Source organism: Erithacus rubecula, assembly GCF_903797595.1.
Source record: "Erithacus rubecula genome assembly, chromosome: 8".
Classification (NCBI taxonomy): domain Eukaryota; kingdom Metazoa; phylum Chordata; class Aves; order Passeriformes; family Muscicapidae; genus Erithacus; species Erithacus rubecula.
The window spans coordinates 32,080,324-32,098,067 of NC_136659.1; the positions used below are offsets into that span (position 1 = coordinate 32,080,324).

Genomic DNA, 17,744 nt, shown 5'->3' on the forward strand with positions numbered 1-17,744 from the left:
CAAATTTATATGGAATGTCTTTGTGTGGCATTTCTAACCCCACTTCAGTTGCCATTTCATCACATATCCCTTGAAGGAGACACCATTACATCATCACTGGTCTATCTGAAAAAAAAAAATTTACATTTTGCCCTGAAATACACCAACTGAAACAGGGTTTCTGAAAGGGACCAGCAACTCCCACCATGCATTCCAAATCTGAACTGTGGACAGTTTCCATGGCCTGAACTAGAGCTGGGAGCTGGAAGCCATTGCCATTCAATGCTTCCCAGTTTTGGAGCCCAGAGGCAGAGCTGAGAGCTGTTACCACACAGAGGTAAATCAGAGTATCCTTTACTGTCTTTTAGTGTTTCTGTTTTGTCTTTGCAAGGATCTCAGGCAACTTCACAGCTAATTGTTGCAGGATCTACATCTCTGCCTTCATGTCAGCCTTGTAATTTATTGCATGAACCATGTCAGGATGGGTTTTGCTTTGCAAAGCACTCTGAATGCTGAACAGGGCTTGCCTTTCATCTGCACCTATTGGTAGGCACAGATCTCATATTTAAAAGTTCTGTGTGTGATGTGCCTTCCTTAACAGACTTTTTTTGTGTCTTCCAGGAACTGCTCAGCTCAGTCTATTAGGGTAATGCTACTGGTTCAGTGGAGTCACTTATGATTTACACTGGGGTAAGTGAGACTGGAATTTGGGCCTTGATCTTTTTAATGCAAATTCATCAATTCTGTTAGATAAAAGATGAAAGGAATCTATTACATTCTTCAGTCATCTCTTGAAACAAAATCATTTGATTGGTTTCAGGCAGTAAGAAGTCCCTACTCCTGCAGTTAACTCCAGACATGAAACCTTGGGGTAGTGACCAAAGCTCTTACTGGAGATATTTATTTTTCATGGATAGTGATTAATGACGAGTGCTAATAATGACAGAAGTGATTTCCAAGTTAAAATTTAAGAATGCAAACTTAAGGTTAATATGTTCCTCTGGTGTTTGCCTGAGCAGTATGTGTTTAAAAACACACACGTTATTTTACTTCAAAACATTTTATTCTCCTTTTAAATCCACACCTTGATGTCAATCTGACAGTGGTGCAAATGAGAAGGTGACAAAGGTCTCTCTGATGTAAAATCAAAGTGAATTCAGATGCACAGTGCAGATACTGGAGGAGTGTGAAGCACAGAGCACGTAAACATAACAAATAGCTGCACATGCCAAAGTATAGCAAGTGCCAAATGTCTACAATACTGCAAATTAACTGCTATGACAGGAGATCCTGCAGTGGTGTTCTGAATGGGAAAGCAGAACTCGATTACAGAGATCATAAAATCACCCTCTCCCTTGATCTCCAGCTGCCTAAACCAGCAGAGGCAGAAAGAGCTGGCTCTGAACAAACAATCTTTTATGGGTGATGGATGTGGCACTGCTTCGTCCAGTAAAATTGCTGATTTACTAATAGTTAAAAAATAAATCCTTTGTGGTGACACCAACCTCTCTAACCTGCTAAAGAAAGTGCAAACAGATGGGTATCTGTGTGACTGTGAGTGATGAAACCAGTCTGCAGAAATACCCACGGCGCCTGACGGGAGCTGGAACTGCAGCAGGCAGGAGCATCCCCAGCACCCCCACTAGGATATATTCATTTCCTTTGTGCCAAGAATATGACCAATGATACTGGCTGGTTTGATTTAATACATCTGCCTCTTCTTGCAAAAGAGCAGCAGATATTTTATACAAAAGTGAAATGTGCCCAGGGAAGCCTGGACAGATTTAAATTCCTTAGGTTTTCCTCTTTATTGCAATGCCAGCAGACTTAAGGGACTTTTGACCCTACTAGTAAATTTTTAAATAAATGTAGGATACCTGTTTTATGAGTCTGAAAGGGACAGGAATAGCTTTTTGGTTCTGATAGGGGAATCTGGTTTTTTTAAAAAAGAAATATTATTTCCCTTTCTATGTGAAATTCCGTACTGGCTTTTCCTTAAGACTGTTCTGATGTATTTCAAGAAAAACTGCAACCAAGTCTGATTAGTTTAAAGTGGTACCAACTACAGGTACAGATAAACATATATAAAATATGTAAGTGAGAACAGAATGAGGCCCTGCATTTTTAGAGCAGAAAAATGTAGCTCAGAAACTTATTTTTAGAGTTACATAGTTTGCAGTAAGTCAAGCACTTCAAGAGATGAATACCCATCACATATCAATGCTGAGGAAATGGTACTTTGTTGATTATAAATCAAAATTGAAGGACTTTTTGGGTGCAGCTCATCAAACACTGACTTAAGAAACAATTTTCTTCTGGAATGTTTTTCTCCTCGGCAGCCTACAAAGGCAGTTGGGTAATTTTTGTGGTTTTGGTATGAAGAAATACTTATCCTTTAATCCTTAAATCACTGCAGTTGAGTATAATTTCATGTCAAAAGCAGCCAATAAAAGTACAAAATAGGGATTAGTAGGAGTATTTTTAGATTAAAATTACTAGAGTTGCAAAGAAGTGGCACATAATCTCAGTACCTTCATGAGCATTGTAGCAAGCTGAAGAGGATTTGTTCTGTTTCATTTGAAGACTGATGGCATAAGTTACAAGAGAGAGAAGCTATTATACCAACAGGGAGAATTTCACAGTAATCATAATCCACAACTATACATAAATTTAATTGAGAGTTAATTCTTTTTTGTCTGATATCTTTTAATCATCAGTGCTATACACTACTACTGCTTCTATTGGCAAAGCACTTGGGAAGGAAAGTTAAACCCATCATTTTGGCCATAAATTAGGACACTCATACAGCTGCAACCATTGCTTTCATTTCTAAGTAGAGAAACAAATTACTACTCTCATTTAACCTTGAGGCACAAGATTCTCATTGCTTGTATTGTGATATAATTCACAGGAGTGAATACAAAGTTCTGCTGTAACAAAAAAAAAAAAAAAAAAAAATTCCTCTTCATTTCCTTCCTAAAGTGTTCAAGCTGGCATCATTTGCAGCATGAAGTCCTGGCTCAGTTTGCATATTCTAGAGGAAAATGTGAAACAATCCCCCTGCCTCTGATATACAGCTCACTTTTGAGGGAAGCATGTACTTGTTTCAGATCCTGATACCTGGGATATTTCCTAAATCTTTGCCTGGAGTTGTATATGACAGGTATGAATCACTGCAAATGGCAGCTTCCCCTTGCTAGAACACAGACAAATTTATTGGTTAATGTTTATATAAGCACAGTGTAAGTGTGCCTGATTTACTGTACCAATACCTGCAGCTGTGGAATGTCTGTTCTACTCAACAGCTTTTAAAGGACCTTTGGGGTGCCCACTGTGTATCCCATTATCCCATTAATGACAAAGGCGCAGCTTTGGGCAATAACAGAAAAGTTATTTATATGCACAATGATTTTTTTTTCTTCCTCAACCACTTTTACAGCTTCCCCAAGTTATAGAAGAGTCAATAGCTGGCTTAGTGATGTTGGCAAACTAAGTAATACTTTGTACATACTCACTGCTAGGGTGAGAAAAATGTTGAGCTTATTTTTGTGACCTTTAGATTCTGAGAACTGACTAAAATCAATTTATAGTTCCAAGAGTTTGGGTGATACCTACACTAAGCAGTAAAATTGCTTCCACTTTGATAGAGAGTGTTAAAATATAACACCAAGGTAACAATCATTGATTTGGATACAGAATGGGAAGTGAAAAGGGGTTTGTCAAATGTAGGAGGTCAGGGAACAATTTGGAGGTTTCAAGCCATTCTGTCTTGAATACTTAGGAAAAAGGTTTCAAGGAATCCAACCTGGCAACTACTGTTATTAAGGAATAAACATGAGCACTGCTGGCAGTGCAGTCTGTGCAGTGGGAAGGGGACAATCATGCAGACTGTGCCTACAGAACCATACACTGAATAATGGGAGTATCATTGAGAGAGCAGGGTCAGATGACAGCAGTTGCTGTGCCATTGCCACTTTGTGCCTGAGGTCAGGACCCAGCTTTTCTTCCACCACAGCAGAAGATCTCTTTTAATGAGGCCTTCTCTTCATTCTTCAGAGATTAGTGGGAGCAGCTGATTTTCAGAGTGCCCCAAGGAAGATTATTGCTCAGGCTATGAACAGTACTATAGAAATTCTTTAATTATCTGTTGCCTTTACTTGGTACAGTTGTTCTTACATGACACTTTGTTTATTATTGTCTTCACAGGTCACCTTGCAGAACAGATGCCTTGAAGCAGAAGAATTAGGAGAGAAGGAGAGCTGAGAGATCTGGCATGTGGGGTGTTCTGCTCTTACTGAGGAGAAAAGGAGTCCTGCATTCCTATGCCAGTGCTATGGCAGAAATACAGATGTGATTCATACCATTGAACAAGTCCTGACCTGAAGAATTACCCCCAGTAGCAAATGAACTAAATCTATTGGATTCCAACTCATGGAGCCAGGTATTCCTGAAATAATAGGAGCAGTCCTGTGAGAGTGACAGAACACAGCCATCAATATTTGCTTCAGGAGTACAGAGTGTTATAATCCCATGCTAGCTCACAGCCTTTCTATGCAGAACCTCTTTAAAATTCTAAAAACCAGACAGTACCTGGTGTGGGGAGTTTGGTGCAGACCCGACCATTTCCAGCAAGCCCTGCTGGGCAGTGGCCACAGAAGTACCCCAGGTAAGGGGGGTTCCTGTCAAAGCACAGCACTCCTTGGGCTGCTGGCACAGCTGGGGCTGTGGGACACAGCTGCTGCATGGCCAAACACAAGGGAGCTCAAGCATCTCATCCATAGTGTCCCAAAAAACACACATCCAAAATTCAGCCGTGACTGCCTGAGCCCAGAGAAAGCTTTATAACTGCTTTTATTCTTTTAAAGTCTGATTAATGCAAAATGTTCCCAAACCTTGAGCCAAACATGAGAATGTCCTGTAGGCACAGTGTAACAGAACAGCTGGTTCTCATTAAAGAAAGATTTATTAGTCCTCTAATTGAGTGTTTTCAAGTTTATTACTCGAAGTTGTTTGGCATTTATCATGTAAAATATAGAAACTGTAATTTTCAGCATAAGTGAAAGATTAACTGAGTGAGAAAAGGTATTATTTGACATCTTTTTGGTCTTTTATAATTGGAAGGTAATTATCAAACCTTACAGCACCTATACCCTACTTTTGAAATTACACTGTGAAGTACATATGTTTCTGATCTGGAAATCATCCTTAATGTGTCAAACCTTGTATTATAGCAAACTACCTTAATTATCTTATCACTATGTGCAAAATTTAACACTCTGGTAGTATATAATATTTTACCACTTATGATGTCACTGAATAGCAAGTGTATATAAACTCCTGTGAAGTATTTAGGAGTGTCAAGACAGAGAACAGATGATGAATGCAATCTTAATGATGGTTGTAGATCTTTTTTAATTGCTTCCAGTGAGGTCTCCATCATGATTCTCAAGTATTTTCTGCATTATTCTTCAACTTTACCTACAGTATCATGATATAGGATACCTGCAAGAGGCAAGTTCTGCTTAGGGATTGGCTGGCCTAAAAAAAGAAGAGGGTAGGAAAAAAAACCCTCTTATTTTTCATATATCGCTGTACAACAGATATGACCAATCTCAATTTTTTGCTGCCTGCTTTCACTGGAAAATCAATTAAAAATGCAGCACTCCTTAGAGCAGGACCAACACAAGCATTGTGCAGGTGCACACCCGTGTCAGAGAGAGCTGCACCTCTGGGAAGAGCTCCTGCCACAGGACAGTTCATTCCTCGAGTTGATCTTCACTTATGCTTAAAACTCAGTAGCAATTCAGGGGCTGCCTTCTACATACTGAGATAAATCACCAGCATCACTTGGTCATGGCAAGCTGGCATAAGCTGCCACTTTTACCATCTTGCTTTCCACCCACTTTGGGGTGGTTTTGTCCTACCTCAGAAGTGGTGTGATTTCTAATTAAGCCTGACCACTCTGACTTTTATTGTTGTAATGCCTCCTTTCCATATCAAATTGTTTAGCAGCAATTCACAGCCTGATGTATTAGGAGTGTTTTTTTCCTAACTCAAATTTTCTTGTGTTATAAACAGCTAGTTTGTATTTACTGTTTAGGTGTTAAAATTAATGATTTCTGAATACAAAAACTGCCTCAAAAGAAAAAGATTTCATATCTTGTATACCTACCAAGTCTACCACTTATGTTAAAATTCTTAATTACAGGAGAATCCTTTGCCTCTGAGGATTGCAGTGGCTGCTTACCCTTAGTCCTGTTCAATTCACCTTTGCCATTGCTTAAAGCTTCTGTAATGTCAGCAGCAAGCACATCTGGGGAAAATATCACAGAGACAAGAAACAAGGTGTCAGAGCTGAGCTGTGGTTAATGATAAAAAGCCACAGCAACAGCAAATCAGGTACCCTGGCACAAGCTTACCCTAGAAGCCAACAAGGAAATAAAGGCAGATCCAGCTGCTGACACACAGCAAACCTTAAATCAAGAATAAGAAAAATTATTATGCCCAAGCTTTCTGAACTTTGCTTTAATGTGCACTGTGATCTTTCATTGGGCTCAGGGCACTTGGAAAGCCTCAGGTCAAGCAGTGTTTGACAGCACTGCTCCTTGGATGGGGATGCTTCACTTCACCCTGGGAGCTGTGCTCTGAGTTTTGCCTCTCCTTGAAAGCCTCTGAAATTCTGGTGAGTGTGTTTGCACAGTCAGTTCAGCTGCCAGCTTTGTGTGTGTCAAAATACCTGTAAAAAGTGCATATATATGCAATGAGACTGAAAAATGCAATTTTCTGCATAATTTTAAGGTAATGAATTAGGAACAAAGTCTACGTGGATAGTGCTGCAATTTAAGCAATTATTGCCTTGGGTCTCTTAAATATTCTCTACCCTTAGTAGAGCCTGAAACTGGCTCTTTGTAGATATTAAACAATGCAATGAACTGTTGCTCACTTTAGGAGCCATAGAACTACTTCAGTCCTGCCTCTCCCTTTCCTTTATACTCCAGCAAGGGAAGTATGAGAAGGAATGTTAAGTCTCTGAATCAGAGCTAAAAATAATGATTTATATCCTATCCTAGGTGAACAAATAAGCCCTCAGGTTCATTCCTTCTAATACATGTGCATTTCAGAAACAGAATTTTTTTTTTCTGTAATTAAAAAATGGAAAGTAAGGAATGTTATATTTTCAAAAGCACATTATCTGATATATCCTTTCTTCATGAGTCAAATTAACCACTAAAATATGCATTTGTGAAACAGATGCAAAATCACTTTGAAATAACCAATGTGGCCAAAGATACAGCACAGAAAATTTGATATGCAGATGTTTGGCAATGTGATTGAAGGGATGCTTGGTAAATCTGGCAAAGGCAGTGCTGCTGGTGCCAGGGTCTTGCAGTTACCACTCAGTCTGATTCCAATGGATATTTTTTTGCTTTCTGTAGTCAATATCAGGAAATGTTGCTGCACAGCATGTGCCTCCATCTTTCACTTCTTGAATTTCTTTGGAGATACCAACAAATGAGTAAAAAAGTCTTCAAGTGTTGATTTATCTCCTTCTGGTTAAAAAAATGTTTTTGAGAAGGCTTTTGTCTTTGTGGCTAGAACATGAAGTGTGTGTGAGTCACATCAAGTGCATTGGGGAGTAAAATGTTACCACAGGCTCCCCAGTAAAGAGCCTGTTGCTCTAAAACCAAATATTGAGCAGATTCAAAAGTGTTCACAGCCCTTTTCTTCACTAGATGGGATCTGAGGAATGACTTCATGCCAAGCATCTCTGGGCTGTGTCCTCTAATGAAACATAAGTGGAAGGATGGAAAGGATTGGCACATTGACCTTTCTCTTACTCTCCTACCAGCTGGCACCCAAAGCAAAATCAGCCCTGGATGTGCTCCCAAAATATTCACTCATGGATGTATCTTTAGGAGTGAAATAGCGGAGAATGTGCAGAGTGTCCTTGGCAAATTATCTATCTGAAAAGTACGTTTTTGTATGCTGTGGTGTTTGTTCTCTACCAAAATGAAAAATAGCAGAGCAATTTGCAAGTATCCACATTAATATAACACGACAATAGTCTGTTTTGCACATTTAAGGGTCTGTACTTGAAATGAGTGGCAAAATACTCGATTAGGGGTAATAGTAGAATTGAACTACTTTCTCCCCCCTTTCCCTCAATCTATTAAAATAAATCATGTAAACCACTTACATTTGCAAGTTTTACCATTTCCCTCCATCCCAGTGGGGCAAATTCCACATGCATAAGATCCAAAGGTATTCATACAAGACACTCCAGGAAAACAAAGACTCTCTTCACATTTATTCCTGTCTTCCTGACAAGTAGGCCCTGTGGCAAAGCAAAGGGGAAGTTAATAATAATTGGGAAAGGTTCCCTGTTTTTAGTTCAGCTGAAATGTTGAAGCAGACAAAGACTCATTTCTCAGCTGCAAACTCATTACAGGCCATGTCACTCATGTTCCAGCCAAATTCCCCACTGTCTCACTTAAACCTGCTCTTATCACACTGTTTTTTATTGCAGTCCTTATTGGCACCAGAAGTGCTGGATTTGAGACTGCTGCTCATGGAAAGCTGTGCATGTTAAATAAAAGTGCCCAGAAATGGAATTAATATTGCCCCTGCATTTCAGTCTTTGCTGCTGTTTTTGTCTTGTCAATGTGAGATCTTTGTCATGTGCTGAAGAATCCAGGAATTTCACCACTTTGGCTTTAGGGTATGAGGAGCCCTGTACTGACCTCTGCTGTACTTTCTGCTCCATGTGAACCTCACACAGCTGTGAACTGACAGAGTCTCATTGAAGGGAAACCTTACAAAATGATCAGATTTTCAAAAACATCCCAAGTTCTTCTACTTAAAATCAAAATTTGTAGAAACATTCTGAAAATATCAGTGAACCACAGTAGTGCTATTCAGAGGGTAGGCTGCCACAGGATCCAAATCCAAACCAGTATCTCTTGACTATTGCTGATTTTAGAAAGAAGGCTTAAAAAATTCCTTGAAGCAACTGATATTCAAATTCACAACTTTGAGTGATTTAAGGAATACCTCTAGGGGAGGGTCACCCAAAAGATGAAATTATTATCTGAACAGCAATGAGGCAGTGTAATCAAATAAAATGTTGTTTAAAACTCTTCCAGCCTCAGGTGCTGCTGTCTCTGTGCTCTTGGGCAAAGTTTCCTGGCTGCTGCTGGGCGCAGGATGTACAGCCCTGGGGGCAGTCACCAACTAGCCCAGACCACTTTTATTAAGGCATCCCCTTTGTCCCTGTAGGAATATAAAGAATATTGGGACAGCTTCTGGAGAATCCAGGGACATGCCTCAAGACATAGCACCAGGTACAGAAAGCTTTGATCCATATCAGGTGTCCATCTTTATTGTGACAATCTTCTATTTTTTTTTTTAACTTCAAAAAAGAAATTTGTTTCAGAGGAAAGAATTGCAAGATGATAAAAACAGAGCATTATTATTCACCTCCTACAACATAATCTCTCATTGCTTTAGCCTTGTAGACAGCTTCCACTAGTCCTTTCAAATTAAAATAGCACCTCAATGTAGAAAACTCAAATTGAAGTCTCTTTATAGATTGAGCTGCCTAAAATGCCAGTGACGTCACCTTCCCTCACCTGAATCTTCTTGAGGAAAAAAAGAACAGCAGCACAAAAGCCACATCCCTTTTCCTGTGCCATCTCAAGCTAATTTGTTATGGTTTTCATGCTTCTTGCTCCATTTATTGAAGCTGGACATCACACAGTGCTGCAGGGCTAGGCTTACCTTTTTCCTTCCCTTGTTAAATTTTGGCTGACTGTTTATATTTCATTATTCAATGATTACATTCCTGGCATCAGGCTGCTTTTCTCTGATGCTGATTGCTGGTGATGCATTGGGAAATTATCAGACATCACATGGAAAATATTGAATGAGTAGCCCTCTGATTAGATTAGTAATCACTTTCTTTCTCTGAGTATCATACAAAGATTAAACATGCTACCATTAACAATGAGAGTAGGATCAAAGTTCCCAGTTTCAATAACAACAGTCACTTCTCCCATGGTCCCTCACATACTCTCCTTTTCACCTTTAAATACTTTATTTTCATTGCAAAGGGCTTTCTTTCAAATCTCAAAGAAAAGGGCATTACAGAAATCAAAGGAACACCCTAAGTAACAAGATAAAATTTGGCCACTTGTCTGATTTTCATGATGCAAAGGTGAAACTATGCAAACACTGCTTTTCACACAGAGATTTGATTTTAAACAGGGTCTGACCAATTTGGACATAATGATAATCCTGATGAATCCAAGGAAAAATGTTTGCAAAGACTGAAACTTGGCTGAATGATGCTGAAGAAGCAGCAGAAATGGACAGAAAACTGTCTGCACCAAGGAGTGTCAATTATTCTGTTTACATGACCTCCTGTGCACTGTAGCACAGGGGAGTCTTAACTGTCTTGGCACTGATACAGTACAAATAAAAATAATAGGAATAGAAGTTCATCAGGTTCCAAGGCTGAACCATGTGTTTTTGTGCCAGCTATATTTCTCCATCTCTGCATGGGAAGTTGTTTGAGAAAATAAAGTCCTTTCATGCCTTGATAGGAGCTGACCACCTACAGATGCAAAGAAAGATTTTTTTTTACTGTGTTCCCATTAAATCGACTCTAAAGGAGAAGAAAAATCCTATTTAGGGTCTCTATGGTTATTAGAAACCATTAACAAATCCTGGGAGTTTCTTCAGTTTCCTGTAAAATGAAAATATCGTTCCATCTTGCTCCCCATCCCACCCCCAACTTTGCACTGATCACTGCTATATGGGGAAGGAAATAATGATTTTGTGATTGGGATATTTTCAGGGATGAGTTCTGTTCTCAGGTGGTGCTCTTGCTTTCTGTGGCCAAAAGAATAAACAGGAATCCCTGTTATCTTGTTGACAGTGCAGATGAACAATTAACAAGCTTTGAACTCTGAGATCCAGTAACAATTCTGGATCAGCCTTCCCTCAGATTTTCTGCTGGGTTCTCTCCCTGCCTTGTTCCCATTCTCCCATTTTACCCTCACACTGATGCACCTGAGCTGCTGCATCCCTTGCAGGGATGTTTGGGAAGCTCTCACAAGTTCACTTCTCATTTCTGTTTGCTGTCATTTGTAAAGATTTGATGGTGAAGTGGTGCTGTCACTTGAGCTGCATAGCACTGCCTTCTCATTAGATTATTGATGGTTTTCTGGGGAATTGAGGCATAAACACAGCATCAAGAATGAGCTTTTATTGTTGTCACTGAACCTGCCCTGAAGTAAAATCATCTGCTTCCCAGCTGGCTTGCAGCTCCACTTGTTTATAATTTTTCACTTGCTATTAAAACTTTGAGATGTATTCCTTTTTCACTCAATCATATGTTATTTTCTTTTGTTGCTTTTGTTTTAGCAGTTTGGAAAGAACAGGGAAGAATAGCAGGAAGAATAGCAGGAAGAATGCTCTGTTATTTAACTTGCTAAAGATGGAGGAAAACCTGTTTTTTCTCTGGCCATCAAGGTGCTGTGTGCCCTTGTCTCTCCAGTCAGCAGGTCCACTGAAGTTATTAATTCATGGAATTATATTGATTACACCATGAAAAGTTCCCAATTTTCCCTGTGCTCATAGGAATGTTCTTTCCAGGGGGTTAAAGACATTCTGCATATGTTTGGTTGGAATAGGGATTTTTATATTTTGATCAAACTTCTGTGTCAGAACTTTTTTCTCCAGGCTCAGGCTTGAGTGTTCTTGCCTCAGTGGAGTCTGTGGTGGTGTAAAGACTTTGGGCAGCAGCAGGCTTTGGCCATTGGCAGCATTACCTGGACTCAACACACATTAGGGGTCACAGATCCTTTAGGCCATTTTTATGTACTTCTGAATTATTTTAATTTTTTGTTTCTGCAGGAATTTTATAGAAATAAAATCTGGGCTTGCAGTTTCACATGACCAAAGCAATAAAGGTTTCACAAGCTGCAGACAGGCAGGAAGGGTACCTTGCCCACTGAGTAAAACCTGTTCAGTGCTTTTGATAAAAAAAAGGGATTTTCTGTATATATGCACAATAAACAGTGATAAAATTATGTGCATTTGGTGTTACTTCTACTTTATTTTCCAAATCTGCAACACAGACTAAGTCAAACTTGCAGATCTCAAGAATGTGAACAGAGCAGGGGGTTAAGTGATCATCTTTCTTCCCTTAATTTCTTAAAATCCCATTTTGGCCAGCTGTTCTTGTTTTGGCTTGGATAGAATTTTGAAACCAGGGCACCAGCCTTGAAGAGTTTCAAGGGTTAGATTTTGTTTCATCACTATGTCTGACAACTCACTGGGCTTATGATTTTCTAATGCTTCAATTTAATGAAGCTTCAAGTAGGACTAAAGGACAATTTTTTTCTCCATGTTTTCCATATCAGCTCCTTCCTGGACCTGAGAAACCTCATTTATTCCTCATTCCTTCCTCAGCTTAATTAAGTGAAATCCTGTCAAGTGCAAAAGGGCTCTGGATCTTAGCCTTTTCTCTCTTTCACTCAGTCTTGTCTTAGCTCATCTCATGGATGGACAAATCTGTGGGGAAATGAGCAGGAAGCAACAGAGATCTGGGAGGTTCACATCCTCCTTGAGCAATTATTTCAACAGAGCTTTAGGTCATTTTTCCTTATCATTAGACAGAGAGACATCATCTATCCATATCCATATCCTTTCTCCATGGCAGCAGAAGAGCAGTATTTATATAAATATAAATCCATTTGGCAGATGTTGTGGTCATGCTACACTCAAAGCATCCTGCAGCTCAATAGATCTGTATTTAAACCAGAGATGGAAACAGAGGGGTGCTACCTCCCAGCCCAGGGGGCATTTACAGAAGTAGCTCTCCATTCTGTCCACACAGGTGCCACTGCCACAGGGGCTTGATTTGAAGTCCCTGATGTCCTCCTGGCAGAATTCTCCATCAAATCCATCTGGGCCCAAGCACAGGTATTCACCAAGGCCTGGAGGGTATTTAATATTGTGACACATGTGCCACCACTGAGGCAGCTGCAGGGCTTCACTCCAACCTGGGGAAAGCAAAAGGGAATTGTGATGAGATTCCTCTGAATAATCACAGCTGGGAGGTGTATTTGTTACCCTTTAGGAAGGGAGAGATTTGCACTGCAAACATGTTATCCAGTATTATGGAAGCTTATTTCTAACCAATTTCCTTTGTCTAGATAGATGGTCTTAAACTCACTGCACTTATTTATTTGACTGAGAGCTCGACTTCAAAGGGATTTATTTTCTCATCATTTAGGGGCACATTCTACCTTCTTGTAAGGAAAAAAACCCCAACCTTATTTGCTATAACAGCAGATTTCACATCGTATCTGAGGGCAGAATTTGTTCCTTATTCTTCAAAGAAGAAAGGAAAAATCTTTTCTCTTTGCCTGCCTGCCCACCTTTCTCTTTCACATTACAAATGACTCCCAGGCAGGAACATGACTGTGGCATTCCTTATCTGGTCTCTCTCTTCAGGGAAGGGAGATCCATGGTTGTATTTTATGTATGTACAAGAACTGCATTTCTACAGATTCAAAGCTCTGCATTATCTCTCCCAGATAACACGGGTCTAGTTTGAAATATTTCCATTAAAGCCATATCTAGGCTCCAATTTCCCCTCTGTTGTGTGGGTTCAGGAGATTTGTATTTTGTGATTTGAATGAGTAAAAAATAGGAATCTCTGGGAATAAAAATCTTTTCTTCACAAAACTGTTCTTATGTCAAGAGTCTGCATCCTGCTTTATTAGCTCATCTGATCAGAGAATTAATGTTAGCCTATACAATAAAGACAAAGCCATGCACAAGCTCTGCCAAGAAACTTAGAGTGTGGAGTAATGACATAAGAGCAAGACATCCTCTAAAAATATCATTGAGAATGAGTTATAATCTCCCTTTTATAGCTAAAGCCTGGTCTTTTATGTTATATGCTTTTTTTGTGCAATCCAGATGCAGAATGTGAATTTTAAAGCAGATTAATGAACCATTAAAAGGCTCTGCAAGAATGTTCTTTCAAACAGCAATCAATAGCACTCTCTCTTGTTCCCTGTATATATAGTTTCTATGTTCTCAGAGATATTTATTCCATTAACTGATCATTATTGCTGTGCTGGATATTATACACTTATGAGGAAACAGCTGAAGCCTTGTTTTTCAAGGCAGTAACAAATTATTAGCTATGATGACAATTGCACAGTTGTGTTGACGTGACAAACAGGTTTGTTTTGCTTTTCCTTTCGAGTGCTCTTTCCCTTCCCTCAATAGAGTATCTGCTCTGTGCATTGCACTCATGTGACACAGTGAATTCAAAGGTCTGCATTTCTCCTGAATCAACTTTCCAGAGGAGAAGGCCAGCAGGAGAGAGCCTGGCATCCCGTGGCCCAGACTCCAAGATGAAGAGCACAGCTGACCCTTCTGGAGCCACTACTATTAGCTGGTAAACAAAATTCTCACCAATAAATGTCAGCAGCTGGTTGGAGGGGGCCTGGAACACAGGAGGCAGGTTGTCTAAACAGCAAAAATGAAACCATGATTATATAAATTCCAGGTTCTTGCATGTATAAATTCTCAGAGTGGGAATGCTCTCAAAGAAAACATACAGATCATGCCCAGAGGCTGATGGAGGAGGAGATTTGGATGTTAGAGGCAGCAAATAGCTTTACTAAAAAGAACACCTTTTTTCTCCCCTTTTTATTGTGCCCTATGCTGAATTTTGTTGCATCCTGCACTTTGATTAATTTTGAAGTGCTCTGTGATAAATGGGAGTAAATAATACATTATTTCTATAACCTCCCCCTAGTTCCAATTCTTCTTAAAACTGTAATTAGTTATATTTCTTATACTTACATAGATACTTAATCTACCTACCATCCATCCATTTAAATGTAAAGCAAAATAAATCTCAAAATGCTGAATGACAAATGAATTGGATGGGCAACTCAGAAGGAAAAAATAAATTTTAACTTGTCTGTTGAGTAGACTCTCCTGCTTTTACCCATGAGGACTAATTAAACGAGCAGTTTGAGTGAATTTGGTTGGACATTTCATCAGGAACAAAGGTCTTTCCAGTGCCAGCAGAGATACATCAGTGATGCTGAGCTGTCCATCCCCAGTGACAGTGGTGTGTATCATGTCACCCTTGGCACTGTTATTTCTAGGCTTGCTGTTTACATTCACTATTTCCTTAGTGAAGATAAAACTCCCTGGATTTACAAGGCTATTTAACAGCAGAAATAAATGCTACCTGAAGATACTTTCAATGTACATAGGTAAGGAGGACAAGACAGAGAAAATTATTGCATTTTATAATTAGAAACCAAGGAAAAGTAAGAACAGATGAGTACCCTGAGGTGACAGCAGCTCTTTTCAGGGCCAGGAATTTCATCTCCATGTCCTACACCTCCTCAGTCTCAAGGCAGCTTTCCTCCTTAGCCAGTAGTGCAAATTGACAGGTATTGATATTTAAAGGAATCTTCTCACAATGTAATTTCACCATAGTTATGTTTAATGTAAAGCACATTTCTAATACTGAGGATTAATTTCAAGCCATGCTCTAACATTGTGAACTATATATGTGTTCTCATAAGGACTCCTTGCATTATGCTCCTGGGAAATCATCATTAGGGGTTTTTTTGTGGTACATATAATTTTTATCCAACTTTGCTTTCCATAGCACAGCTTAGATGATGCAATTATTTAAATATGTGTCTCCTTTATTGCTGCAGTGCTATGAGAGCTTTCTAAAATGCTTGTCCAGCAGATTGTCCTGGCATAACTGTTGAAAGCTTCCATCTATTCATTTACCTTTTATTTCCCAAACACTAAAGCCATGGAGCCCATAAAAGTTGTGCCCAAAGTAATCAATGAAATATTGATGCAGGGAATGCATTTATGGATAAACAAAAAGGTGTTATGGATGGTGAGTGGAAGCAGTAGGCACAAAATAACATAAAATCAGATGTTCTGAGAGGAGTCTGTGGAGGAGTGTTTCTAATTCTACAGAGATCTGCTTGCCATCTAGTAAATATATATATATACTCTCCCTATTACTGCAAAACTTTTAAAGAAGTTTTCACACTTTTGAAAACAGGTCTGACAAACCCTTTCTTCTAAATACTTTCAAATTTTTACATCTTTTAAAAGTGAACCATGATGTGTTTCAGAGTTTCCAAATCACTTTTTAAAATTTCAAATAATCAGTTTTTAAAATTTCAAAACAAATGTAGTTTTTACTTTTAAAACCATTTCCTGAATTTTAAAATCGAGCTGTTTTGGTATTAGTATTGAGTGTGACTGTGTAACTCTCAGGATCAGCTCATCCCCAGGGATGCTGCTGCTCTGGCCAACACAATGGAAGGCCAGGCTGGATGTGGCTCTGAGCAAACTGGTCTAGTGGAAGGTGTCCCTGCCCATGACAGGGGGTGAGAGAATATGATCTTTGAGGTGCATTTCAAACCCTTCAAAACCTGCTATCACTCTGATTCTGGAACAGAAAGGAGGCAAGGTTTGTGAGTCACAGATAATACCCCTCATTGGACTTAAATATTTTTCTGGGAAAAACACACAGCTTTCAAGTGTACAGGCTCTCTTTCAGATCTGATTCACCCTTAGGCATTTCAAATACTCATCCAAGTGACATCCAAAGGGATTTTTAGTTGGCCAACTTTTGGGATGTTATAAAACCTCAAACAAACCAAGCAGACTGGTTCTGTGACTCACATACCTCTCTGTAATGTGTTTGTGTTTGCAAAGCCTAAAATGCAGAGAAACTCTTTCTAGAAGCACCACATGGGTTTACATAAAAGCAGTAAAATAATCTTTATATTGACCAGATGCAAACCTGCTCCTGTAAGGGAGGAGATGGATGTGAGGACAATGCTGCTGGAAACATTTCATGGAAATGTGGGGTGAGCAATGGGTGCTGTTCACACTGGGCATGCAGCCATGAGAAAACTCTGATTTAGTCTTCATCCTTCAGGAGAGGCTTCAAAAGGCAGCTTTCTGCATGAGCCCTGCCTGCAGGGGCTGCAGAATGAGCCCTTGGGCTCTGTGCAGTGAAGGGAATGTGTCTGGTGCCTGTCACTTGGACTCCCTGCCAAGCCCTGGTATGAGGCATTTCATAGGATTTGGATCAGCAAAAGGAAGCAATTCTCACAGACACCAAAAATATAAGTTAGTGTTTTAAAAACAGTATTTTCCCCAAATTGCTTCCTTAAAGATTTGCACCTGTGAGATGCTGACAGAGATATTTAGGGTTCATCAACCTTTAGCCGGCAGACTTGGACACTGCATGGGACACTGGCATATCAAATTTTACTTTTCAGCCTTTTTATTTCATTTATTAATCTGAGATTTAACAGATTTCAGACAGAACAAAGTGCATAGTGCAGGGAGTGGAGTCTGCATTTCTGATTTACCAAATTATTCCCACTACAAACAGTCCATGTGCACTGCATGGGGTAGATTCAGGTTAGCTAAAGGGAGGAATTATATATTTAATAAAAGGCATCATAAATTCCCAGATAAGTGCTTCTAAATTACAGAAAAGAAACCCCTGCCTTACTTTCATTAACACACCAGGTGAATTTAGAAATTTCAGGCTCACAGAGAAAACAAGGGCTTGTAGGTCTTGACTCTACTTCACCATAGCAAAGTCCATCTATATTACATGTATTTTCCTGCCAAGAAAAAGGAAAAAAAAAAAGGGTGGGATGTGAAGACAA

General features: G+C 39.4%; 1 protein-coding gene across 1 annotated transcript in view; it reads right to left on the reverse strand.

The window, feature by feature from the left end:
* The window catches only part of LOC306804534 (von Willebrand factor D and EGF domain-containing protein-like), a gene marked incomplete at both ends in the record, with an annotated part of 194,408 nt that overhangs the window by 37,251 nt on the left and 139,413 nt on the right, over positions 1-17,744 (reverse strand). Inside the window, 9 exon segments of the mRNA XM_079311273.1 lie at positions 4,570-4,717; positions 5,462-5,517; positions 6,152-6,292; positions 8,177-8,314; positions 12,829-12,843; positions 12,846-13,001; positions 13,004-13,046; positions 14,279-14,529; positions 17,585-17,699. Coding sequence (XP_079167399.1) covers positions 4,570-4,717; positions 5,462-5,517; positions 6,152-6,292; positions 8,177-8,314; positions 12,829-12,843; positions 12,846-13,001; positions 13,004-13,046; positions 14,279-14,529; positions 17,585-17,699 — 1,063 coding nt within the window.